Source organism: Oryx dammah, unplaced genomic scaffold, assembly GCF_014754425.2.
Source record: "Oryx dammah isolate SB20612 unplaced genomic scaffold, SCBI_Odam_1.1 HiC_scaffold_26, whole genome shotgun sequence".
In the NCBI taxonomy this organism is placed as follows: domain Eukaryota; kingdom Metazoa; phylum Chordata; class Mammalia; order Artiodactyla; family Bovidae; genus Oryx; species Oryx dammah.
The window spans coordinates 24,139,886-24,167,208 of NW_024070210.1; the positions used below are offsets into that span (position 1 = coordinate 24,139,886).

Consider the following 27,323-nt stretch of genomic DNA (forward strand, 5'->3'; position numbering starts at 1 on the left):
TCTATTGCCCAGGGATACGAAATGACCCTAGAACATAGATACATAACAATCCACAAGGAAATTAAACAAATGGGATAAATGGGTCCAAGCATTTTTATGATGATAAAAGAAATCAAAACACTAAAAATTATTAATCTGGAAATGGTCGGCTGGGATTGAAGTCTTCGCTTACCCCTTTCTGGAGCCCACAAAATGGGAATGTTGGGAATTTCTGCAGCAGAAAAACAGAAGAGAAAAGGGATTTCTGACTCCCAGTTTGAGGAAAGCAGGTCAAATTTAGGGCTGTACAAACTGGTTCAGGGAAATAGGAACCAGTCTGAACCTTCTCCCTTCCTCAGAATCAAGCCACTCCTGAGGTTTGGGAAAGGTTTAGGAAGCCCTCACCCCATCAATCCCCACAACCTCCCCTTTCACACTTACCTCCAGTGCAAACAGTTTCCAGCAAGGAGGTACTTGGGAAAACTCATTCTCATCTTTACACCATGGCAAAATTTCAGGATGGCCAACTAATAGTCCTTCCTGTATAGGCCAGGTTCCTTCCTGTTCAATGGGATCCCTTCCACCCTTTGTGAGTGAGCAGAGGGGCCAGGTTACTAGAAACTACCTACCTCTTTGAAAGTGGATGAGAAAGGAAGCAGGGGTAGTAATAAAATAAATAGTAGTATTAGTAAATACCTTGATGATCTCATCAGTTGTCATGAATTTTAATTCCATTAAGATGCTGATGACTCTAAAAAAAAAATAGTATCTCTAGCCCAGACTTCTCTCAACTCCAGATGCACATATCTAACTGCCAGCTTAACATCTCCATTTGAATATCTAAACGCAGTTAGAAATTTCTATGACCAAAGTAAAACTCCTGATCTTCCTCCTCAGACCTACTCTTCCCATAGTCTTCTCCATTTCAGTAAATGGCAAGTCCATTCTTCTAACTGCCCAAGTCAAAGTCTTGGTATCTACACAGTAGGCACTCAACACATTTGATTCTAACAAGTGTTAATTACTATAGGGCAATTCCTTTTCCTTATTAAATTCTCAGAAAATTCTTCTGAAATGTTCTGACTTAAATTCTCTGAACACTCTTACATACTATGAGCTTTTGAATAACAGAGGAGATGCGTGTACATGGTAGGTAGGAATGCTCTAAAATAGAGGACAAATCTTGCCTGCCACTTGTCTTTTACATGCCCTGCAATCTAACGTTAATCTTCAAATGTTTAGATGATTAAAAAAAACTCAAAAGAAGAGTAATACTTCATGACACGTGAAAATTATGAGAAAGCCAATTTTAGTGTTCATAAATAAAGTTTTATTGGTGGCACAGCAGGGCCCATTTATTGATATCATCATATAGCAGCTTCTGTGACAGGCTGGCATAGTTAAGTAGTTATGATAGAGACTATAAAGCCCACAAAGCCTAAACTATTTATTATCTCTAAATATTTACTTCCTCTAGAGAATAAGTTTCCTGATCCCTCTTCTAAGGTATCTTATATTTAGAAGGCAAAGAGTAACAACTGAAGTTTGAACAAAGTTAAACTAGAGCATTATTTTTAATATTGCTGCTACTATTGCACAAGATACACCCATGAGAGAAGGTGCATTTATATTAGGATTGGCTTTCAGTATTATATAAAAGCAGATCTCTCATTCCTCTAATTATTAATATTTAATACTGATGGTGATATTCATTCATCACCCCACAGAGCAGTCCCATCTTAAGGGACAGGATACAGTATAGGTAAGCCTTGAAAAATACTAAAAAGGAAATATATGAGAAAGGGATATAAATAGGACCCACAAAGAGAACTCATATCAAAATATGCATATCACATAATTAGCCAAACGTCTAAATATCATGTTTAACAACAGTGGGAAATTAGTATAATGTGAATCTCTTTGAATCTCATCAATAGCGTTATACTAAAGTGTCTTTTATAATTTAGGTCTCCTATAAATTACAGTGTTGAATCTTTGAGAGTGTGAGAAACATTATGATAAGATTGCATTTTCTTATGGCCATGCCGCATAGCATGTGGGGTCTTAGTTCCCCGAACAAAGATCTAACCCGTGCCCCCTGCATTGGAAGTGGGGAGTCTTAATCACTAGACCACCAGGGAAGTCCCATTTTTATACAATATTCAATACTAAGTTATTTTGTCATTGCTTCAAATTTATAGAAAAACATTTGAAAGCACTTAAAAAAATTTAAAACTATTCAAAATCATCTCTTAATCAAAACTGACCTTTCTTCTCCTCTTATAAAGTTTCACCCTGAGGATAATTACATGTAAGAGTAATATATCAATGCAGGAGTGAAGAGGTGGGGGACAAACACTTAAATTACCCCAATGACATTCATCACTATAATGCTATCTTCACAGAACATTATAATATATTGCCTCTTATTAACTGGTCCTTCCAGCACAATCAATTGCTTCTTCTGCATTGTTGCCTTTGATATTTGATGTCTGCGTCTCTCTCTCTGAGAAACTGGTAACAGTTCATTCTCAAACGTCATACTTCCAACAACTTTACTGCTTCTATCTTCTCATCACCTTTTAAAGGAACTTGGATTCTTCCTGTAAATTCTCAGTTGTGTGCCTGTTATTAAGATTTTCTGAAATGGTTACTCCCTCTGTTGGATATTCACCTGCCAGTCTTTAATAGCAGCCATGGTCTTCCCAAATTCCAGTATGAGGAAATAATACTCGTAAAATTATAAGAATAATTGCAAAAATTTATTTTGTTATTTGAGTCCATTTTCTTACTCCCTATCAGTTTCCTTTTAGGCATGGCAATAACATGAAGTCACAGATATTCTGCTCTAATTCAGTGATAGAATTCTAAGAAGCTCAGAGGACTTGACAGATTTAAGTCATCATATTACATTTTGTGTGAAAAGTGACATTAAGTCTGTTTCATGGATGAAGATCTAATAAAGGAAGATGAATTCACATTCTTGATTTCAGAAAATAAGAAAGGAAATTTCTGAAATCTTCATTCCTGAAACTATATCTCTAGATAAACACACTTTTAGTATTTTATATTAATATTTGCAAAATATTTAATGATGTTTTCTTGTCAATGTCTTAGCATATATTTTATAGAACTATCCTAGTATGCTGGCCTCTGTTCATTTTATGGGAGTAGATTGTAAAATGGTGAGTTGGAACACTGATGTCAAGGTTTTATTTCTCTGATAAATTCAAGGTAAAAATAAACATTTAGCATGTCATCTCTGCTGCTTTTTCCTTTCCCACAACTATTCTATTGTATACCTTAGGTCCTATCTTACGGGATTTTTTCCCCAGAGAAAAATTCTTTCAATACTCAACCATTATCTTCTTCCTTTGTAAACTAAAGTTCTTTCTATTTAGAGTATTGGTAATAATAGGAAATATTTGTGTAGTAAACAAACGTTGCTTTTGGTGTTTTACTTACATTAACCCACCTAATATAACTACCCTATGAGGTAGGTACTCTATTTTCTCCATTTTACACATAAGAAAACTGAGTAAAGCAAGTTGTGAAAGGTTACACGGTAGTAAGAGGTGAATCTAGGATTCAAATTCAAGTAGTCTGAGCTCTTAACCACTATGTTATGCTGCCTCACAAACAGTTATATGAGCAATGCTACTTTTCTAGTGAAAGCTTTAATTAGACATAGAATTTACCATAAAAAGTATGTTTGTATTCATATGCTTACTGATATGATTGATCTCTTTTCCCCATCAGGACCCCCCCCTAAAAGCTGAGAACGTTCTGATGCAGAGTAAGCATGCAATTAAGAAATGTACTTAAGGGAAAAATGAAGATAGGATTTCATTTATGGGTTCTTCATATATGAAACATTTCTTTTTTACCTTATGCTTGAAATTCCTAAATCCCCACCTCAAAGAGCAATGTTCGCTTCACTCTGCAGTGTTGCTATGTGGAATAAGGGCCTAACAACATGATTTTTAAATGCAACGTCACCTATTGCTCTAATCACCTAAATGGTCTAATATTAAACCAGTTACTTTTCAACTGGGATAATTATACTAAGGAGCTTTTTCTTTTAATGTATAAATAAAACAGAGGGTAAATGTCTTGGGTAAGGGGGCAGATTTGGACTTTCAAGTAATTAGAATTACACAAACAAGGGACTCTCACATGAAAGAATATGCAATTGAGGCATTCACACAAGGGCTGGGAATGATAAAACGGTCATGTTAGGACTTTTAACACAATGGCTTTTGAATTCTCCTAAAACTCTTAAGATACTGTGATTTCTCTATTATTATACAGTAATTTTATATAAAACCTTAGGCCAACTCAAGGATAAGGCACACCACTGACAAAAATCTATGATAAAAAAAAATGTCTCGATGTCTTGATTATCAGATACATGCTATGTGCTAAGTTGTTCAGTCATATCCAACTCGTGGCCCCCTGGACCTTAGCTCGCCAAGCTCCTCTGTACATGCAATTTTCCAGGCGAGAATACTAGAATGGGTTACCATTTCCTTCTCCAGGGGATCTTCTGGACCCAGGGATTCAACCTGAGTCTCTTAGGTCTCCTGCATTGGCAGGAGGGTTCTTTAACACTGGCACCACCTGGGAAACCCTGGATTATAGGTATTGACTTAAAAGGTTTCTGGACTACAAAACTGGAACTTGGTGCTTCACAGCAGTTTAAATTTTACATACAAATAATGAGAAAAAAAAAAAAAAACAAATAATGGTACTAGGTTTGTAGCTTACATTGGGATTTCAAAGAACAAAACAAAAACCAGGGCATAGAAACAATCTTCAAAAATACTGATGTTAGTCTTACTGGGGAATGTACATTTGAGTAAGTGCCAGTTTTCAAAAGGATCTACTTTTGATGACACGATTTTATGGCATGTATTTGTTGATAGTTGTCCTATGAATTTTGGCTTCTAAGGAATCTCTGTTGCTGTTTTTCATCTCCAGAGATAGTACTACTCTAGCTGTTCTAAGAAAGAGATTAAAATAACATAGTTCCAGTTTGTCCATCCTTCTTTGTAAAGTGAATCCTCTGCTCTAGCCAGGAAGATTTTCTTAATTTTATCTTTCTCATAGCTTGATCATACATTCCCCTTTCTTTCTTACTCCCATTGGTAATGTCTTCTCTCTGAATCTAAGTTCTATTTCTCTCCTTCAATTTTAGCTTAAATTCTACTCGTACAAAAATTTTACTGATTGCTCACTTCTCTCTTAATCTTTCCCTATAAAGAATTTTTTTTGGTCTAAATTGGCTGAACATTTCTAGTACTAAGTTTATATCGCTTTGGTTTGTCAGGTGACTATTTTAGGAATACATGTAGCTTAGCGTTTATTCAATAAAGCCCAAGATGCTTGATAAATACTTGTTAAATTGAACAAAGACTCTAAATGTTTTTTAGCAAACTGGTAGGTCATAAATGTGCCTAAGCTCTAAGACATATACCACTCAAAATTGGATAATGCACAATAAATATAAACTCCAGATAAAAAGGACTATTACTAACAAATATCCTGAATGCTACATATTTGGGACATTTCAAGCCATATTCCAAAAATTTTAAACTCACAAAGGAACAAAATAAGTAGATTCAGACAGGATATCAGGAGAGATGCAATTACTCATAATCCACATATAATATAAACTATAGACATTCTCAGTCATTTGCCTATGCCCTAAATTAGTAGTGAGAAAATGCTGACTAACATACTTAATTTTTAGACATATCCATCAGGTATGTTAATAGCTAACAACAGATATCAGATTGCAATGATTAGCAGCAGAAATACTTGGGATTATCACATTAAATTAGAGGTAATAGGTAATATTATTAATTAAATGTGGAAGAAAAAGGTAAAGGAAATAAAGAACATTTAATGAGGATCTACAAAGATGCCAGGCTTTACATAAAATCCTTTTACATGCATTATTGTCACTTACTAGTTTGGATAACCCTGAGCAAGTCAATTAATTGATTTGTCCCAGTTTCTCCATATTTAAAATAGATACAACTCTAGTTAGTATCTGCCTCATATGGTTGAAGACTAAATGAATTAAAATTAAATGAGTTTAAAATAGCTCCTGACACATAGTAAGTGCTATATATATTTGCTAATTATTATCACTGACTACTTTTATTATCTCAATTATTACAAGAAACAACCTGGAGAGGTATGCATTAGCTGAGTGGATGAGTAAACTCAAATGTGAACAGTTTAATTTGTTTTAACTTCATAATTAGTTAGTGGTAGAAGTAAGATTCAAATTCAGGTCTGTCTGACTCTACAGTGTTAGTATCATATATATATATATATATATATATACACACACACACACTATATGAGAAAGGTACATTACATCCCAACATATTTAGACAAAGGTAAGACATGTAAACATATTTCTCACTTCCAGAACTATTTCAAAAAAATAAGAAAAAGGATCCTTCAAAAACCATAAAATATAACCTTATTTGGCCATAAAGGGACAGTATATTTTATTGAATCTGGTTTTTAAAATTTCCAGTATAAGTTTCTAGTATTCTGCTCGCTTACCAATTTCATATTGTTTAGTTATCCTATTTATACAGAAAAATTTTAATCTCAAAATGTTATTGCAATATGGTTACTTTTAGTTTTACCATGTATAACAGGTACTTTACTTTAGTTACAACAATTTTAGAATTACAAAATAAATATTCATACAGTTCTACAGTATCAGTATATGATATTTTAGGGAAATAATCTTTTCTAGAGAATATTGATATGCACTTGAAAGCAACTATGTAATTTAAAGGACCTGCATTAGTGATCAAATTTTCTTTCAAAAACAGAAGTTATTGGACATGATGTTTTGCTATGCTTCTGCTATAATGTAAAAGAGTTCTTCTGATCTTTAAAATGTTGAGTATTTACTATAAAGTGGTACTTTTAAATGTAAATTTTCACGAGTAACAAATTAAGAATAATTAACTCAGTAACTCAGGTCAATTATGTCTCTTTCCTTTTATTTACACAGTATTCTTGTTTTTTAAGCATTAAAATGTAAGAAATGATTAATGACCACATACAATGATAGCTGTCATAGTATAAGTAAGTAAGTGAGTAAGTGAAGTTGCTCAGTCGTATCCGACTCTCTGCGATCCCGTGGACTGTAGCCTACCAGGCTTCTCCGTCCATGGGATTCTCCAGGCAAGAATACTGGAGTGGGTTACCATTTCCTTCTCCAGGGGATCTTCCTGACCCAAGGATCGAACCCGGGTCTCCTGCATTGGAGGCAGACGCTTAAAATTATGACATATATAAATATTTGTAGAAAGGCTTAGATAGCAATCTTTTCCAAATAAACATAAACATTTTAAGATATAAACAAAATATGTATGGTGAAGTTCATAATCTTTTCCTAGAAATTCATCCTTTGTACCAGATTATTTTATTGCTGTCAGAGTTAGTCATTTTGCCAGGTGCCTCTTCACTTACAAAATGAACCATAAAAACCCTTTTACATGAATATCTTTTACATCAAATTTATAATTTCCTGACATTCTTTAATTCTCCCTTTAGTCTGATTACTTCAAAATGACAAATTTGATCAGGACACTTTTTAGGAGGTACTACTAAGAAAAACTGGAGAAGGCAATGGCACCCCACTCCAGTACTCTTGCCTGGAAAATCCCATGGATGGAGAAGCCTGGAAGGCTGCAGTTCGGGTCACTGAGGGTTGGACACGACTGAGTGACTTCACTTTCACTTTTCACTTTCATGCACTGGAGAAGGAAATGGCAGCCCACTCCAGTGTTCTTGCCTGGAGAATCCCAGGGACAGGGGAGCCTGGTGGGCTGCTGTCTATGGGGTCGCACAGAGTCGGACACGACTGAAGTGACTTAGCAGCAGCAGCAGCACTACTAAGAAAAGGATTTAAGACTGAAACAATGTTTAACAAATCCAATAATTTGATCAATTTTTAAAGTTCAAAATTTTATATATTATCTATATGAGGGATCTTTTATTTTTATTATTCTATATTGTCTACTGAGACAATGGGGCAATACACTTTACTGTGGAAGTGTTCTTTCCTTGCTCCTTCTAAGATTAAACATTTAAGAAATGAAACTAACATCATTTCAAATTACTAAAGAACAAATGGTAAAAATAAATTTTAAAAGTCCGCTAAAAACGTGAATAAAGATGACTAATTTTCATCTAACAGACCTGAGGTTGGCAAACTTTTTCTGCAAAGGATCAGACAGTAAATAATTTAGGCTTTGCAGGCTTATATGGTTTTCATTCAACTATTCTGTTCTGCTATCACAGCCATAGGCAATAGGTCAATGAAGGAGTATGACTATGTGCCAATAAAATTTCACTTATGGACAATGAAATACAAATTTCAAATGACTCTCATATGTTACAAAATATCATTTTCCTTTTGATTTCTTTCAGTCATCTAATCACTGAAAGAAATCAAAATATGCTCTTAGTTCACAACTCATACAAAAAAAATACAACAGGCTGAATTTTGCCTTCGGGCCATAGTTTGCTGACCCATGTGATAGACTGAGTTGAGAATAGGGATCGTGTCTTATTCATTTTTTATCCCCAGCACCCAGCATGGCATAAGACACATATCAAGGATTAAAAACAAAAAGTCTGATAAGTGAATAAATAAATGAGACTTAAGATGCATGCTAGGATTTTAATTAACTCTTTAATTCATAATCATAATAATATATTACCATACAACCCTTTGGTGTAGCTTAGTACTATGAACGTGCTAAAACTTAATTTTACCTAACAAATATTAAATAGTGTAATATTTTCTAATTTACCAAAATATAATATCAAACATTTCTTTGTAATCATATAGATGTTCTTTTTAAAATAAATGTTTTTAATCTTTTATTTTCTTCTAGGCTTTAATTCTAAAAGACCTTCACTTTACCTCACTTATACATCCTTAATTATACTTTTAAGAATAATGAAAGATTCTTCATGTAATAATACCTATTTTGGACATATAAACTTTTAAGTGATAGTGGAACATGAAGATATAATACTCTGTATACCAATGAGTTCTTATGTTCTATATAACTACAAATTTCTATTACTTCCATTTCACCAATATCAACAGATTATCCAACCTTTATCAGTTCACAGAAAACATAATCTATTACTAAAAAAAAGCTTTTTATATCAAATAAAACTCTAAAAAGTTGTACAGTAGGGAATATTATGTTACTATATGTAAGCTTTGATAATATCTCATGTTTACAGGAGGGGAGAGGACCAGCAGGCATGTGACTATCAGATGAACCACATTCTAAGATATGGTGCCAAAAAGCAGAAACAAATTCATAATTTAGAAAAGTCAATTTTGATTGTCTTATATATAAAATATATAAATAGGATATACTTTACTGAAGTTGCTATTCCATTTTTCTGTTAATAGATCTGGATAAGGCTATTAAACTTTTCATTTTCTCTAAGGTTCATATCCAGTGACAATAACTTTAGGTTGCTTTATTTTAATCATTCAATTCAGTATTTTTCACCTTCCCCTTTTTTTAAACAACCCACAACTTGTACTTTGTGTTTGTAGATCAAACTAATTACTGACAATTACTGACTTAAGGGAGAAATTTTATATTATTTTACCCTCATCACTAATATTTGTGGCTTCCATCAATAACTTCTGATTCTATTTAAAAAGATTTGCAAACAGTTGTATATAGGCACATATGGTTATCAATATGTTTCCTTTTTAGGCACAATTATCTAAGACAAATAAGATAAAGACAAGTAACTATATTATTACAGGCACAAAATTATATTTCAGGATTACTAGCTGACATCCCAGTGCTATGTTTCAGATATTATAAGAATTGTAACTATTTAAAGATTAGAAGAAATTAGTAGAACTATTTTTGAGTGGTCAGAAGGCTTTTACAGTTATTTTTCAAAGGCTTAACAGTGCTATGGACTTTTGCTGTAGATAACCATACTCTCTGTGTATGTGTATGTCTGTATAAAAATATGATATTTACAATCAGGTAAGTCACTTGTTTTCAAAAACAGATTAGGGAAGACATAATTACATGTATTTTAAACTCATTAAAAACAAGCCAAATACAAATTTTAGCCAGCAATTGCTATAGGCATATACAAATATAAGAGCATCTCTAGGGTTTTCTGAAAAACTTCAATGAATAATAAAGGAACTCTCAATTTCTGATATAAGGCCATATACAAGGTAATGGAAAGACACAGACTCTTGTCAACAGCCAAAAAAAACAAATGTTGGGGGCTAAATCTGTACTAGAATGATAGAATTTCAAGACCTCTAGTTTAAATGGAGATAGAAAAGATAAAATATGAAGCTTACTATATCAAAATATTTAAAAATTTAACAAGATCACAAAGACTGCATGGATAATACTTCACTATATGACTCTTTTTGTCCATTTGATATTTACATATTAAAAAACCCACAGATTTGTCCACTTTGGTAGTTATGGAATAACTAATTTAAAAATTTAACCCTTTATTAACTAAAAGATAAAAATTTCTTTTAGTATTCTTAGCAAAAATAGTTCTCATTCAATCCTCACAACTACCCTGGTAGACAGGCACTTTCATTTCTCTCACTTTATTGGAAACTGAGGCACAGAATGGTTTAATGACTAGTTTATGGTCACCACGCCGTAAGTAGCAGAGCCAGAATTTAAAAGTGTGAATTTGCAACCTAGTGTTCTGGAATAAACTTGAAACTCCAGGGAATACGAAATACTTTGTGATGCAAATTATTTTCTCATAATTAAAAATAATACTGTTAACTGGTTATGAATGAATTCTATAGTAACTTTTTTCTACTTTTATGATATAAAAATAATATTATGAAAATATCAAGCCATTCAATAAACAATAGGGATATATAAAACCAAAGTTATTTACTTAAAACAACACAACACTCAAACTTCAAAAATTAAGTTCTTCACATATGTAGATGATTTCCTCACAAACAAAACATAAACACACCTCTAGAGGAGATGGCTTACCTCCAATTTTATCTTTTTAAGTTAGTCTCACAGTTTAAAAGAAATGAAAAAATTGGCCAAAAGATCATTTCCCCTAAGGACTCAAGAGCTATGTAAGAATGACTTCCTTTCTTTTTCTTTCTTTAAAAAAAATTTTTCTTTATTTATTTTAGTTGGAGGCTAATTTATAACATTGCAGTGGTTTTTGCCATACATTGACATGAATCAGCGATGAGTGTACATGTGTCCCCCATTCTGAACCCCCCTCCCACCTTCTTTTTTAAGTACTGGAAGCTAACAATCTTCCAATACAACTCTATTGTGATTGCTTTAAAAACAAAACCATTATATTTATAAGCCTAGTTAGAATAATATTTCTAAAATTTCTGTGATTTTTACATAGAAAAATAGAAATTATTTTACAATCTATTAAAACAATTTACATTTTCACATACTAGAGCAGTGGTACCCAAAGTCTGGAAGCATGGTTTATGGGCCAGCAACATGTGCATTACCCGGGCCTTACCAGAAACACAAATTCTTGGGACCCACTGCAGATTTACTGAATCAGAAACACTGTGGGTAGGATGCAGCAATCTGTTTTACCTTTGATGGGGGTACAGGCTAAAGTTTGAAAACTCCTATATTAGAGTAAGTAGGACAATAATTATTTAATAGGTACAGAGCAAAAATATCTTGCTGTGAATAAGACAGTAGACACAATGGGATACTGACTTGAAAATTTTTTAAAAAGAAACAAAACGAAACAGCTAACAGTAAGTTGAAATTCAGCCAAGAAATAGTTTTTGAAAAGTGAGTGAAACAATGTCTAAGTATGAACTGAAGTCTGCATATGACACTAACGTTACAGCTGAAGTCTATGGCTGCTTTAAAAACAAAGAAAGACTTTTCCCCTTATATCACTTAGCGCTGTCTATTCTTCATTCTTTCCCCCCTTTTTTTTTTCCTGTGCAAGGTTGAAGGTGATTCTTAAGGCATAGTCTAGATACTAATTTTGCTTCTTGGCTTATTAAATTCTGCATTTAAATTCACATTTAAAATTATGTAATATATAACTTTCTCATCAAATACTATAAAATTGGTCTAAATATGCTATTGGAGTCATTCTACTTGAGACCAATGACAAGGGTATCTAAAGAAAAAAGGAATCAAATATATTTTGAATTACATTAACACAGCACATCAGACCAGATGGCATGCTGAGTCAGAGTTCTGCTATCACTTCCTTTAGCAATATATGCCTCAAATTCAGCCGATACCACAGACCATTGAGCAAATGCAAGATTACCTTCTGGACCAATTCAATCTTCCTCATTTTAGATAATATCTAGTTTAAGTCAAAGAAAATAAGTCAAGAAACTTTTTTAAAAAAATGTAAATATTCAACCATTGCAAAATGTTCCCATTCTTAGAACCACAGACGTCGTTTCTGTCTAGCAAAATTACAAAAATCATACAAAAAAATTAAAAGGACTGTAAATCACATGAATAGTCTACTTCTTGAATATCAGAAAAGTATATACTATCTCACCTCTGGAGTGACATCTCGTGGTGCAAACCCTGTTCCTCCAGTTGTTAATATCAAATTAAGTTCCTTTTCATCACACCAATCTATCAGGGTTTCCTGAAAGAAAACGATAATATTGTCACATGCAGAAGGGTTTGCTTGCCTACTCAAAACATCCACATACTGGAATACTTTGTATTCAGTGAGGAAACAGATTCAACACTCATTAGAAAAATCTGAGGTTTGGGGTATTTATTTTATTGATCATAGAAAATGAAGATTCAATCACTGAATTCTTGAAAGTAAATGAAACACAGTGAACAGCATAAATATGTTATAATTAATGCTCATTATGCCTTTAAATAGGATGTCTGAAGATATTTTCAGTCATTCAAAATATATTTGGGTTAAAAAAATTGAGCACTGTGTGTTAATTAAATGATCTCACTATTTAATAAGTATAGCAATCCTGTCAGGCAAATATTCATACTTAAAATTTACATTTAAGGAAACAGACTCATTCATTTTTTTTTTAAATTAATGGATTCAGAGAGATCAAGAAATGTACTTGCTCATGGGCTCACAAACTAGAAGGGGAAATATTTAGAATTTAAGCTTAGATCTGTTGAACCATCAAGACATGTTCCTCTATATTCTACCTGTGATTGACTCAATATTTTTTTTTTCTTTTGGCTAGTTTCAAGAAAGTTTTACATTCTTGAGAATTTATTTTACATAGTTGCCCTAAAGGAAAGGTGTAGGAATAAATGATTGCTTAAAGTTACTTTTTTCCACACACCAACACTATGACACTTAGTTGAGATTAGAGTTACATACCACAAAATTTTGCAGTTGGTAGAGACCTTGGTAGATCTGCCTTTTCAATTTACAGATAAGACAACTGAGGTGCAATGTAGTTAAATAATTTACTCAAAGTTACCTAGTTAACTTTGTAAAGAATAGGACAAGGATTTCTGCTATAGAGGATCTCTCTTTCTATTGCTAGTTCTATTCATCCATCCTACATTTTAACTATGAACTGTTCATTTAAATTGTAATTAAATACTTGCTTTGGTATTTTACTGTTTCATTTCCTTTATACAATCCAGTTCCAAAATTTAATAATACAATTATATCATTTATGTGTTGATAATCAGATGTGAAACATCAGTAACAGGCTGATAAAGTGTTAGTCGCTCAGTCATGTCCGAATCTGCAACCTCATGGACTGCAGCCCCCAGGTACCTCTGTCCATGGAATTCTCCAGGCAAGAATACTGGAGTGGGTAGCCATTCTCTTCTCCAGGGAATCTTCCTGACTCAGGGATCAAAGCTGAGTTTCTTGCATTGCAGCAGATTCTTTACTGTCTGAGCCACCAGGGAAGCCTTAACAGGCTGATATACATATACATATGTGTGTATATATACATACATACATACATATACAAAAGTAAATAAGTAAGGCTGATACTTATATGTAAAATACAGTGTTCCCAGTTCTCAAATTCACTGGTAACCCAAAATGCAGGATAATTATTCAGAAGGACAATTCAAGATTTTTAAATGATTTTTTTCCTATTCTCACTCACACCCCTGATGTAGTTATAATTTTGTTCTGAGGAAAGCTCACACACAAATTATCAATGGTTATTGTTATAAAGGTGATTATGTGGTAATTTCATAAATCAAAGTGTTTATTTAAGAATTAGAAAAGCAAAAATACCCATCATTCCAGTGTACAACCAAAATTGAGAACCAGTTAAGAATATGTTCAAGTTTTGAAAAGCAGTATTTTGTTGTCCGAAGTAGCTGTGTGATGTACAACAGTTTCAACTAAACAAAAATTTTATTAGGACTTTGGACTTTTTAAGAGAAACTAGCACTCCAGTACTCTTGCCTGGAAAATCCCATGTATGGAGGAGCCTGGTAGGATACAGTCCATGGGTCACGAAGAGTCAGACACGACTGAGCAACTTCACTTTCACTTTGCACTTTCATGCATTGGAGAAGGAAATGGCAACCCACTCCAGTGTTCTTGCCTGGAGAATCCCAGGGACAGGGGAGTCTGGTGGGCTGCCATCTATGGGGTCGCACAGAGTGGGCCACGACTGAAGCGACTTAGCAGCAGCAGCAATCTTATCATTCATGCAACTGGTCTCCAAAACAGAAGGATTCCTTGTCAATCATTAACAGAGAATATGAATATTCCAGGCATCTAGTAGTGATTTATTTATTTAACATATCAATTCATTTATTTAACAAGAGAATATTTCAGGGCATACTTTTATTCGGGCACTTCATTAGATAACAGGTTTGCAAAGATGAATAAGCTATAATCCCTGGCCTAAAGGGTTCAGTTAGAGTTGCTCCGAGTCTGCAGTTGTGAAGAATTGTGCTACTAAAAGTATCACCTGTTTCACTGAGAGCTTGCTAGAAATATAGAATCGCAGGTCCCATCCAAGACCTACTGATTTAAGATCTACATTTTTAGAAATACTCCTTGAAATGCAATTTGCACGTTAAACTGGACTAAACCATGCTTTCTAACCACGTACCACTCAGAATATCGTGAATCTTTTCTTCTATCACATTAGATCACCTGAAAGAGATTTATCTCATCACATTTTTCTCTGCACCTAAAAGATTATCTTTCATTTTGAAATATACTTTAATATTTGGCTACTACCAGGTAGAAAGTCATTGAGGATTTCTACATTAACCATCATTATGAAAAATTCCTCTGCAGCTGCTGCAAAACTGAAGCTGAAGGCATTTTCTATTTTTAATTATTATTTTCCATTACGTGAAAGGTGTTTCTTTAAAAACTTACTGCCTTGAACTTACAGGTTAGCATAGTAGAATCAAGTTGCATCAAAGAATTTCTGCCTCTCCATATCTAACAAGAATGAACAAAAAGAGTAAAAACTAGAGAAAAAAAAACTTCCACCAGCAATGATCACATGGGAAAAAACATATAGCTCTATGTCATAAATCTCAAAAGTTGTGGTTAATGACAGAAATAAAATGTGTTTGAGACAGACAGGCTCAGACTCCTAATTCTACTCGTGCTCCCAAAAGTCATAATGGCGATCAAAATCATAAAAATTCTCACTAGTAACTTCAAATCAAGAGAGATGTAAATTGAAAGAAATGATTTTTTTCATCTTAAAAGCAGCTGCTGAGAGAAACAAATGAAATGAGCCATGAAATCTCTGTGATCAGTTTGAATGTTCCAGGAACAAATGCACACTGAATCAGGGAACTAATCTGAATCTGAGAAATCTATTGTTCAGTCCCTAAGTGGTGTCCAGCTTTTTATGACTCCATGAACTGTAGCATGCAGGCTCCTCTGTTCTCCACTCTCTCCTGCAATTTGCTCAAATTCATGTCCACTGATTCAGTAATACCATCTAACCCTCTCATCCTCTGCCACCCCATTTTCCTTTTGCCTCCATTCTTTCCCAACATCGGCTTCCCTAGTGGCTCACTGGTAAAGAATATGCCTGTGATGCAGGAGACCTGGGTTTGATCCCTGGGGTGGGAAGATTCCCTGGAGAAGGGAAAGGATGCCCACTCCAGTATTCTGGCCTGGAGAATTCCATAGTCCATGGGTTGCAAACAGTCAGACATGACTGAGCAACTTTCACTTTCACTTTCCAATCTTTCCCAACATCAGGGTCATTTCCAATAGCCAGCTCTTCGCATCAGATGGCCAAAGTACTGCAGTGTTGGCTTCAGCATCAGTCCTTCCAGTGAATATTCAGGGTTGATTTCCTTAAGGACTGACTGGTTTGATCTCCTTGTAGTCCACAGGACTCTCAAGAGTCTTCTCCAACACCACAACTGTAGTCCACAGGACTCTCAAGAGTCTTCTCCAGCACCACAATTCAAAAGCATCAATTCTTTGGCACTCAGTCTTCATTATAGACCAACTCACTCCTTACATGATTACTGGAAAAACCACAGCTTTGTCTATACAGACCTTTGTCGAAAAAATGATGTCTCTGCTTTATAATTCACTCTCTAGGTTTGTCATAGCTTTTCTTCCAAGGAGCAAGCATCTTTTAATTTCATGGCTGCAGTCACTGTCCATTGTACACAGTGATTTTGGAGCAACTGTCACTGCTTCCATTTTTTTCCTCTTCTATTTGCAATAAAGTGATGGGACCAGATACCATGATCTTAGTTTTTTGAATATTGAGCTTCAAGCCAGCTTGTTCGCTCTCCTCCTTCACCCTCATCAAGAGGCTCTTTAGTTTCTCTTCACATTCAGCCATTAGAGTGATATTATCTGTTATTTGAGTTTGTTGATATTTCTCCCAGCAATCTTGATTCCAGCTTGTGATTCATTCAGCCTGGCATTTCACATGATATACTCTACATATAACAGCAAGTGACAATATAAATCCTTGTTGCACTCCTTTCCCAATTTTGAACCAGTCCATTTCTTCATGTCTGGTTCTAACTGTTGCTTTTTGACCCACATGCAGGTTTCTCAGGAGACAGGTAGGGTTGTCTGGTACTCTCTCTTTAAGAATTTTCCACAGTGATCCACACAGTCAAATGCTCTGGTGTTTCATACCCCTTCATGGATCACAGCTTTGTTGTGGCAAATGGGCTTGCATAACTCAATGAAGCTATGGGCCATACCATGACAGGTCACCCAAGACAGACGGTAATAATGAAGAGTTCTGACAAAACATGGTCCAATGGAGAAGGAAATGGCAACCAACTCCAGTATCCTTGCCTGGAAAACCCCATGGATGGTATGAAACCTAATGATATCCTAACATAATAGTAAGTTAAACCCTTATTTAGGTACAAAAACTCTATTACTGGACATTTAATAAAATCTCACAGAGAAAAAAAGGCAATTCCAACAAAGATGGTATGTAGTCTCTGGTTCCTCACTTCCTCTATTTTACTTTGTGCAAGTCTGTCCAGATCTGATATAGTCTCTAGGTTTGTCATAGCAATGGTTTATGAAATAAGCTAATATTGAGGACTGGGTGTGGTTCAAGAAGGTGTTTTTTTGATAACCATATAATAAATAGAAATTTGAAGGCATGTAGAAGGAAATAGCAACGCACTCCAGTGTTCTTGCCTGGAAAATCCCAGCGACGGGGGAGCCTGGTGGGCTGCCGTCTATAGGGTCACACAGAGTCAGACACAACTGAAGTGACGCAGCAGCAGCAGCAGCAGCAGAAGGTAGTTAAAAGGAAATATAACAGTGCTAACATCCTTATCTTTCAATTTTGTCTAAGGTTTAAAAAGTTAAAACTATGACTGTAAGCTATTAATGATTTTCTTATTTATTTTTTAACTTTAGAGATCTTGGTTTAGCAAATAATATCTCTAGTAATATGCCTTTTCAATACACTTTCTTTTGCCTCTATTTAAATGAAATAAAATGCTATTTTGTATTAGCTTTAGAGAATTATTACAAATTCATATAGCTATATCTTTACTCAATTAGGCATTCATCCATCCATTCTTCTATCTATAATACAGGCATAGAAAGATTTCAGGTTTTTTTATAATTAATCTTAATGGTTATTTCTGGGTAATTAGAATTTTGAAGTGCATTTTATTTTTTACTCCCACTTTAATTTTTTGCATTTTTGGAATCCTTCATCATTTGGATGTATTTTTAAAAATTAAACAGATTTTAAAAATTGAATTTTCTGTGATGTATCAGGAACTAACATAGAATTATAGGTCAATTATACATCAAAATCAAACAAACTTAAAGAAAAAGAGATCAGATTCGTGGTTAACAGAGGCAGGAGGTGGTTAGAAGGGGAACTGGATGAAAGTGGTCAAAAGATACAAGTTTCTAGGCATAGAATAAATACTAGGGATAAAATGCACAACATAACTATAACAAACACTGCTATACATTATATATGAAAGCTGTAAATCATAAGATTTCTTATCACAAGGCAAATTTTTTTCTATTTCTTTAATGTATCTGTTCACTAAACTTACTGTGGTAATTTCATGATAAATATGTGTCATATTATTATGCTGTACACTTTAAATTTATACAGTACTGTATGCCAATTATATCTCAATAAAATTGGGAGAAAAATGGACTCTTCTGGTATTAGTTCGTCATTCTGATAGCTAGTACCTTATTATCTCATTTTCCCCTCATTTTTAACTATTTCAGGTCTTCCCTGGTAGCTCAGATGATAGCATCACAAAAAATGTAATGCTAATCATTACATTTAAACATTCCAAAGTTATTCAGAAGACCAGGGTTGGATCCCTGGATTGGGAAGATCCCTTGGAGTAGGAAATGGCCTCCACTCCAGTATTCCTGCCTGGGAAATTTCATGGACAGAGGAGCCTAGTGGACTGCTGTCCATGGGGTCACAAAAAGTCAGACACGACTGAGCCCCTAAGACTTTCACTTTTAGCCAGTGCAAAAACAAATTTTATACTCAACAACAATTCATATGCTACTGTGAAAGACTAAATATGACCATATATTCTTTATAGGTCCTCCTATTAAGAGGTGGAATCTATTTCTCCGAGGTTGGCATCTCGGCTGGACTTGTGACTCTGGTCAACAGAATGGGGCAGAAGTCATGATGTGTGAGTTCTGAAGCCCAATATCTAAAAGGACTTCACAGTTTCTACCTTCATTCTTTGGTAAATTTCTATTACCATGACCAGAAGTCCAGGCTAAATAATGGAAAGGTCAGAGATATTGTGGAGAGAAAGGCCTAGCAGAACAGAGAGCAGTAAGGACCTAGAAACCTAAGTGAGACCATCTTAGATTCTCTAGCCACAGCTGAGCTGATTAGTTATTTCAGCCATATGAGTGATTCCAGGTAAGAGAAGATGATATACTACATGAGCCAGGCAAATACAGATTCATTAGAATTAATAAGTCATTGTTGTCCTAAGTCACAAGATTTTGTGGTGGTTTTTAATCTAACAATAAACTTACTACTTTCATAATTAGCATCTTTGCATCCTTCTCTTTCTCTATTTCCAATTTATATCTTACTAATCATAAGTTTATACACCCTTTATAAAAAACTTCCACATAGCTTTGGAAGTGGACTTGACGTGAATTACATATAAATAAATTGGCATAAAGTCTCAAGAAAGTGACTGTATCATGTAATCATTCACTTTGAGAAACAATCCAATGCCTAGCATAGGCCAGGAAAATGTAGGTATGGGGCAAAAAGGGAGGCATAACAAATGTCCTTAATATCAAAGAGCTCAGAAGTATGAACTAATTAATATAATGTACATCAATTTATCAAGGTGAGTGCTATGAAAGAGGGATGCCCATGTTAAGAAAACTTTTTCACAGTATTATATATTTTAAAATATGTAACATTTTCTTCATTACTAGGATGAAAACATCACTCCACAAAAGTTTTGAAATATTTCTCTCTTGCCCAAGAGCAAAACTCCCAGTAAAGAGAAAAATGGGACAGTAATAGTGAGAAGAGGAAACACGTTTGACAAGCCACCATTCTCTACATCCTCCTGAAGTTGCATACTTAACTAGATCTAAATCTAAGATAATAGATTTTCTTCTTTTCTCTACATTTATCGATGGAAACACGAATCACTGAATTAAGCAGACCTCACCAATATAAAACATTTCAGAAATGTCATATTTTTCTTCAGTTTATTAAATAGCTATGAAAGAACCAACTAAAAAATTCCTATCTGTGCATAATGAAACACAGTTTTAGGGTCATCTCAGTAAAGTCTCCTCTAATTCCTCCAGGCAATCTGTTCCCCACATGTGTTCCTACTCATTCCTCTGGAAAGCACTTTTCATAGTTTACTAAAGCTTAACATGTTCAAATGTCTCATCTCTGAGACTGATCTTCAAATGTTTGATCATGCATCTCTATCAGTAAACAATTGCTGAATGTTATTTTCATATTACTGGATGAAAGCATTTAGCATATCACACTTAAATAGAAATATTTAAAAATGAGATAAAGATGATACAATACTTTAATTTTTTTCATTTTACTGAACTAATTAAATGTGCAAAATATTCTTCTCACTAATTTTTTGTGAAAGCAATTGTGCTTAAATATTCATTATTTTAGAAAATTAGAAAATCTTGGTTTGATATTTTGTGATATAATAATTAAAAAGTAAAATATCATTTTAAAAGATAAGTAGGGGGAAACAGAAGAAGCACTTACTGAATCATTATACAACATTTATTTTCAATCTCATCCATCAAACATGCATTGCATTTTTGAAATGGGATTAATACATTTCTACCTTTTAAGATATTAGTTCTTTCTACAAAGTAATTAGAAGATATTACTTTTAAAATATTAACAAATGGGTTCAAAACCCACTAAAACTCTTCAAATAGAAAAGTTTTAAATGGTTTAAAATTTTGTTTCCCAGATTTTTTTTAAGGTATGCAGTTACTAGTTTATATAAGTGACACGGTATCATTTCCATTACCAAAGAGCTTAATGTGAACAATTTTAATTATCCAAGTATCTTAAGCATGTCTTAATACTGTAGGAAATTTTTCCGAAGATATTCTTTCATGTTTTTTTCTGCAAATTGTTTTCTGAATTACTTTAACTTCTCATTTATTTTTCCAAGCCGATTCTCCCATTATGTATATTTTAGTGTCACCATCCCTGGTGGCTCAGATGGTAAAGAATCTGCCTGCAATGCGGGAGAGCTGGGTTTGATCCTTATGTCAGGAGGAATACTCCAGTATTCTTGCCTGGAGAATTCTATGGACAGAGGAGCCTGGCAAGCTACAATCCATGGGGTTGCAAAGAGTCAGACACTATTGAGCGACTAATACACACATTATCTTCTTCTCTGTATGTATGTATTCAGTTCAGTTCAGTTCAGTCGCTCAGTTGTGTCCGACTCTTTGCGACCCCATGAATCGCAGCACGCCAGGCCTCCCTGTCCATCACCATCTCCCGGAGTTCACTCAGACTCACGTCCATCGAGTCCGTGATGCCATCCAGCCATCTCATCCTTTGTCGTCCCCTTCTCCTCCTGCCCCCAATCCCTCCCAGCATCAGAGTCTTTTCCAATGAGTCAACTCTTTGCATGAGGTGGCCAAAGTACTGGAGTTTCAGCTTCAGCATCATTCCCTCCAAGGAAAGCCCAGGGCTGATCTCCTTCAGAATGGACTGGTTGGATCTCCTTGCAGTCCAAGGGACTCTCAAGAAGTCTTCTCCAACACCACAGTTCAAAAGCATCAATTCTTCAGCGCTCAGCTTTCTTCACAGTCCAACTGTCACATCCATACATGACCACAGGAAAAACCACAGCCTTGACTAGACGGACCTTAGTCGGCAAAGTAATGTCTCTGCTTTTGAATATACTGTCCAGGTTGGTCATAACTTCTCTTCCAAGGAGTAAGCGTCTTTTAATTTCATGGTTGCAGTCACCATCTGCAGTGATTTTGGAGCCCAAAAAAATAAAGTCTGACACTGTTTGCACTGTTTCCCCATCTATTTCCCATGAAGTGTATTATCTGGACTTAATATCTCTTTCTGTGGTTGTTTTTGGCTTTGTCATCTACTTCAAACCATTTTAAAGTTAATATTCTAAAATATATTTCCCTAAAACCTTTTGTAAGTAACTATTCTTCATTGAAGAAAATAATATATTTTCTAAATATCTGTTAATACAGCTGAAGCTTTCACCAAGTTCTTTAAAAAGTAAATGCAAACAATATCAACAGCACAGCAAGTGATTAAAATGAGAAGTATAAGTGCCTGGGATATTTGGGTGAGGGGGTGCAAAGATAAAAAGCAAACAGGTGACTTTATCCAAGGAGTATTCATCAATTATTTTTCATATGAAAACTAATATTTTGTTGTATTTTAAATTATAACTTGTTCTTTTCATACACCCACAAAAAAGTCAACCCAGGTGCCATTTCAGGCTACTTGTATCTTTGGCTCACAAGAAAGTGAGGGCTGTTCTTTTATTCAAATCATCTAATTCTTAACTCCTGGACCAATTTCAGTTTATTTCTATTCATTTAGATACCAAATAGTATGGTTTTCAACAAATACTGTATGTACTACATATAAAGACATGTTAAAGAATGCAAATGATTACAGTTCTAACCATTGTTGATATTAATGTAAGATATTGTAGTGACTGTATTCAATTGCTATGGAAAGCAGCTTACTATTATTTATGAATATCATTTTCTTGCACTTTATTAAATGTCTTTTATCAACATGATTTTTCCCAACTTTAATGAGATAATAGTATATTAAACCTCTCACTGACGAAAGAAATATAAATGAAAAGATGCAACTACATCATGTGCCAAATTATTCAAGTATAATTAATTTGTGCTTGGGTATCTCCAGTGTACTTTTGTGAATGAAGGTAACCTGGGTCCACATTCTGCAATCATCACAATAGTGCAGAACACTGTATTATGATGAGAAATTAGTAACCTGAATTGCTTCAGAGAATAGCAAGTATTTGCTCCTAAAGATGGAATCACACTGATGCAAGTTAAGCACTTGGCATAGTAGGGGCTGAATAAGTGATTATTTTTTGTTATTTTTCAACGGTATTATTTTTGTCAGAGTTACACTGTCTATGTATGGAGTTTTTCCACAACATTAATCACCTTAGAAGATCTAAGTAGAGTTCAGGGTTCATGGTAATCTTTTTAGCACGAACTCTTATAGGTCAAACATTGGAAATGACATTTTTTAAAAGGAAGATAAATAGTAAAAGAGAATAATCAAATGATTTATGGACCTAAGTGGATTTAAGAAAGAAGTCTTTTGACCTATTTCTCCTATTTTCCCTAAGGCCTTAACTGAGTTTAAGAGCCATATCTTATGCATATTTGTACTCTTCATTGATCTTTATAGGTGACCTGAATAAATGGCAGATGATTCTGCCAATGGAAAGCTTTGCCTAAGACTGACTGGACCTCAGAATGGACAATGAAATAATTAAAACTAAATAATAGTAAATCAAACATATTATCTCAAGATGACTTCAATAGGAATCCTTAGGAATCAACCTAATATAAGAAATGCAATTACACGCTTTCTCCAATCCGTCAAATATTTGCTACCTAGGAGAAGAGAATGGCTGAAGTATGGAAAACAAATCACAAAAGTCTCCCTCAAAATTTCTCTTAGGATTGATTCTAGGATTACTCTGCCCGGTGTCAAAACAAAACAGATATACCACCAACAGACTGAGAGAAATTCAATATTCGGTATTCAGTATATTTCAATCAAAACTAAAATGGCTTTGAAAACAGGACAGAGGACCATATATCACATTAGTGTATTGGGTCCCCAAAGTTATTAAAAATGACTGAGAAACAACATTCACCTGTAGAACATGCAGCTATAGTACTGGAGTTTTGCTCAATTTGTGTCTGTGTGTGTCCTTTTCTATTAATACTATAGATACATCTGGTTATTGTTCAGTTGCTTGGTCATGTCTGATTCTTTGTGACCCCATGGACTGCAGCATGCTAAGCTTTCCTGTGCTTCATTATCTTCAGGCGCCTGCTCAAACTCGTGTCCATTGAGTCAGTGATGCCATCTCATCCTCTGTCGTCCATTCTCCTGCCTTCAAAATTTCCCAGAATCAGGGTCTTTTCTAATGAGTTAGTCTTCACATCAGGTGGCCAAATTATTGCAGCTTCACCTTCAGCATCAGTCCTTCCAATGAATATTCAGACTGATTTCCTTTAGAACTGACTGGTTTGATCTCCTTGCAGTTCAATGGACTCTCAAGAGTCTTCTCCAACACCACAGTTCAAAAGCAACAATTCTTCAGCACTCAGCCTTCTTTATGGTCCAGCTCTCACATCCATACATGACTACTGGAAAAACCATAGCTTTGAATAGATGGACCTTTGTTGGCAAATATCTCTGCTTTTTAATATGTTAAGTTGGTCATAACTTTTTTTCCAAGGAGTACATGTCTTTTAATTTCATGGCTGCAGTCACCCTCTGCAGGGATTTTGGAGTTCAAGAAAATAAAGTCTCTCACTGTTTCCATTGTTTCCCTATCCATTTGCCATGAAGTAATGGGACCAGATGCCATGATGTTAGTTTTCTGAATGTTGAGTTTTAAGCCAGCTTTTTCACTCTTCTCTTCCACTTTCATCAAGAGGCTCTTTAGTTCCTCTTTGCTTTCTGCCATAAGGGTTATCTGCATATCTGAGGTAATTGATATTTCACCCGGCAATTTTGATTCCAGCTTGTGCTTCATCCAGCTGGCATTTCACATGATGTACTCTGCAAAGAAGTTAAATAAGCAGGATAACAATATACAGCCTTGATGTATTCCTTTCCCAATTTTGAACCAGCCCGTTATTCCATGTCCGGTTCTAACTGTTGCTCTTGACCTGCATACAGGTTTCACAAGAGGCAGGTAAGGTGGTCTGATGTTCCCATCTCTTGAAGAGTTTTCCAGTTCCTTGTGATCCACCCAGTCAAAGGCTTTAGTGTAGTCAATGAAGGAGAAGTAGATGTTTTTCTGGAATTCTCTTGCTCTTTCTATGATCCAACAGATATTGGCCATTTGATCTCTGGTTCCTCTGCCTTTTCTAAATTCAGCTTGAACATCTGGAAGTTCTTGGTTCATATATGCTTCTTGTCCAGCTTGGAGAATTTTCAGCATTACTTTGCTAGCATGTGAAATGAGTGCAATTATGCAGTAGTTTGGATATTCTTTAGCATTGCCCTTCTTTGGGATTGGAATGAAAACTGACCTTTTCCAGTCCTGTGGCCATTGCTGAGCTTTCCAAATTTGATGGCATATTGGGTGCAGCACTTTCACAGCATCATCTTTCAGGATTTTAAATAGCTCAGCTGGAATCCCATCACTTTCACCAGCTTTATTCATAGTGATGCTTCTTAAAGCCCACTTCACTTCACACTCCCGGCTCTACGTAAGTGATCACACCATCGTGGTTATCTAAGTCATTACTATCTTTTATGTATAGTTCTTCTGTATATTCTTGCTACTTCTTCTTAGTATCCTCTGCTTCTGTTAGGTCCATACCATTTCTGTCCTTTACTGTACCCATCTTTGTATGAAATGTTCCCTTGGTAGCTCTAATTTTCTTAAAGCAATCTCTAGTCTTTCCCATTCTATTGTTTTCCTCTATTTCTTGGCATTGATCACTTAGGAAGGCTTTCTTTTCTCTCCTTGCTATTCTTTGGAATTCTGCATTCAGATGGATATATCTTTTCTTTTCTCTTTGTCTTCCACTTTTCTTTTCTCAGCTATTTGCAAGGCCTCCTCAGAAACAAACATTTTGCCTTTTTGCATTTCTTTTTCTTGGGGATGGTTTTGATCATAGGCTCTTGTACAATGTCATGAACCTCTGTCCGTAATTCATCAGGCACTCTGTCCATCAGATCTAATCCTTTGAATCTATTTCTCACTTTCACTATGTAATCACAGGGATTTGATTTAGGTCATATCTGAATGATCCAGTGGTTTTCCCTACTTTCTTCAATTTAAGTCTGAATTTGGCAACAGGGAGTTCATGATCTGAGCCACAGTCAGCTCCCAGTCTTGCTTTTGCTGACATATAGAGCTTCTCCATATTCGGCTGCAAAGAACATAATCAATCTGATTTGGGTATTGACCATTTGGTGATGTCTACGTGTAGAGTCTTCTCTTGTGTTATTGGAAGAGGGTGTTTGCTATGACCAGTGCGTTCTCTTGGCAAAAGTCTGTTAGCCTGTACCTGCTTCACTTTGTACTCCAAAGCCAAACTTGCTTGTTACTCCAGGTATCTCCTGATTTCCTGCTTTTGCATTCCAGTCACCTACCTAGTAGCTATATTGTAGCCCATGACTAAAGAACTAAGCAGGGTAAGGAAAAAAATCTGTTTATTCCATGAGATAATGGCAAGAATATTTATCCTATTTTATAGATATCACATCAGTTGTTAGAGAAATTTATATGATTAGCCTGATAATGATCAAAGTTTAATAAGATTCTAATTCCACAATCAATGTAGGCAACAGAAATATTGAAACATGCTGTTTCGAAGACTGAACACTTGGAATAACTAAATATTTATGGATTTGTTTACATATCTTTGTAATAAATAAGATCTATGTTTAAAGATATTACAAGTTCTAAGAGAAAAGGGGATGATGGCATCATCTTTGATGTTCAGGCTTAAGACTGTCAAATCTCAATGGAAAACCATCAATATAAACACTTGCTTTAGAGAAGCTAATCTTTGAATTATTAATTAAAACCTCTATAGTTTTTATTATATGTGTTCTATACTTTTTGTATTTTTTTCTAAAAAGTATACCTTCCATACTTCAATGAAGCAATGGCAAATAATATTAGAATGAACAGTTGGGATGTTAAGAAGGCAAATAGATGTTTATTCAAATATGGTTTTATTTTTCCTATCATTATTTGTACTCTTCCCATTTATTATCCTCTATTCATATGCTTTACCAATGTATTTCATTGTTCTCCAGAAAGATTTGTTCAATTAGTAGTGACAGATGGCAGTAATAAAACACTGGTCTCTAGATTCCCAGTTTTTTATGCATGTTTACTGTGGTTTCACAGAGCTCTTTTCTTGCCTTACATTATTCCTCTCTCTGTGCCTACTTCTTTATATCAACATACTCACTCAAAAACTCCTGATTCTTTTATCCAATTCAGGCTATTTCATTAGTGGAAAGCTCCATGTTCCTACCATGGCTCATGATTTACATTTCTTATAAAATCATATCT

General features: G+C 34.7%; 1 protein-coding gene across 5 annotated transcripts in view; it reads right to left on the bottom strand.

The window, feature by feature from the left end:
* Positions 1-27,323, bottom strand: part of GPHN (gephyrin) — a 547,122-nt gene that overhangs the window by 290,091 nt on the left and 229,708 nt on the right. For all 5 annotated transcript variants that reach the window (XM_040226253.1, XM_040226252.1, XM_040226254.1 and 2 more), the window contains exon 4: positions 12,592-12,684. In XM_040226253.1, coding sequence (XP_040082187.1) covers positions 12,592-12,684 — 93 coding nt within the window. The remainder of the gene's footprint in view (positions 1-12,591; positions 12,685-27,323) is intronic.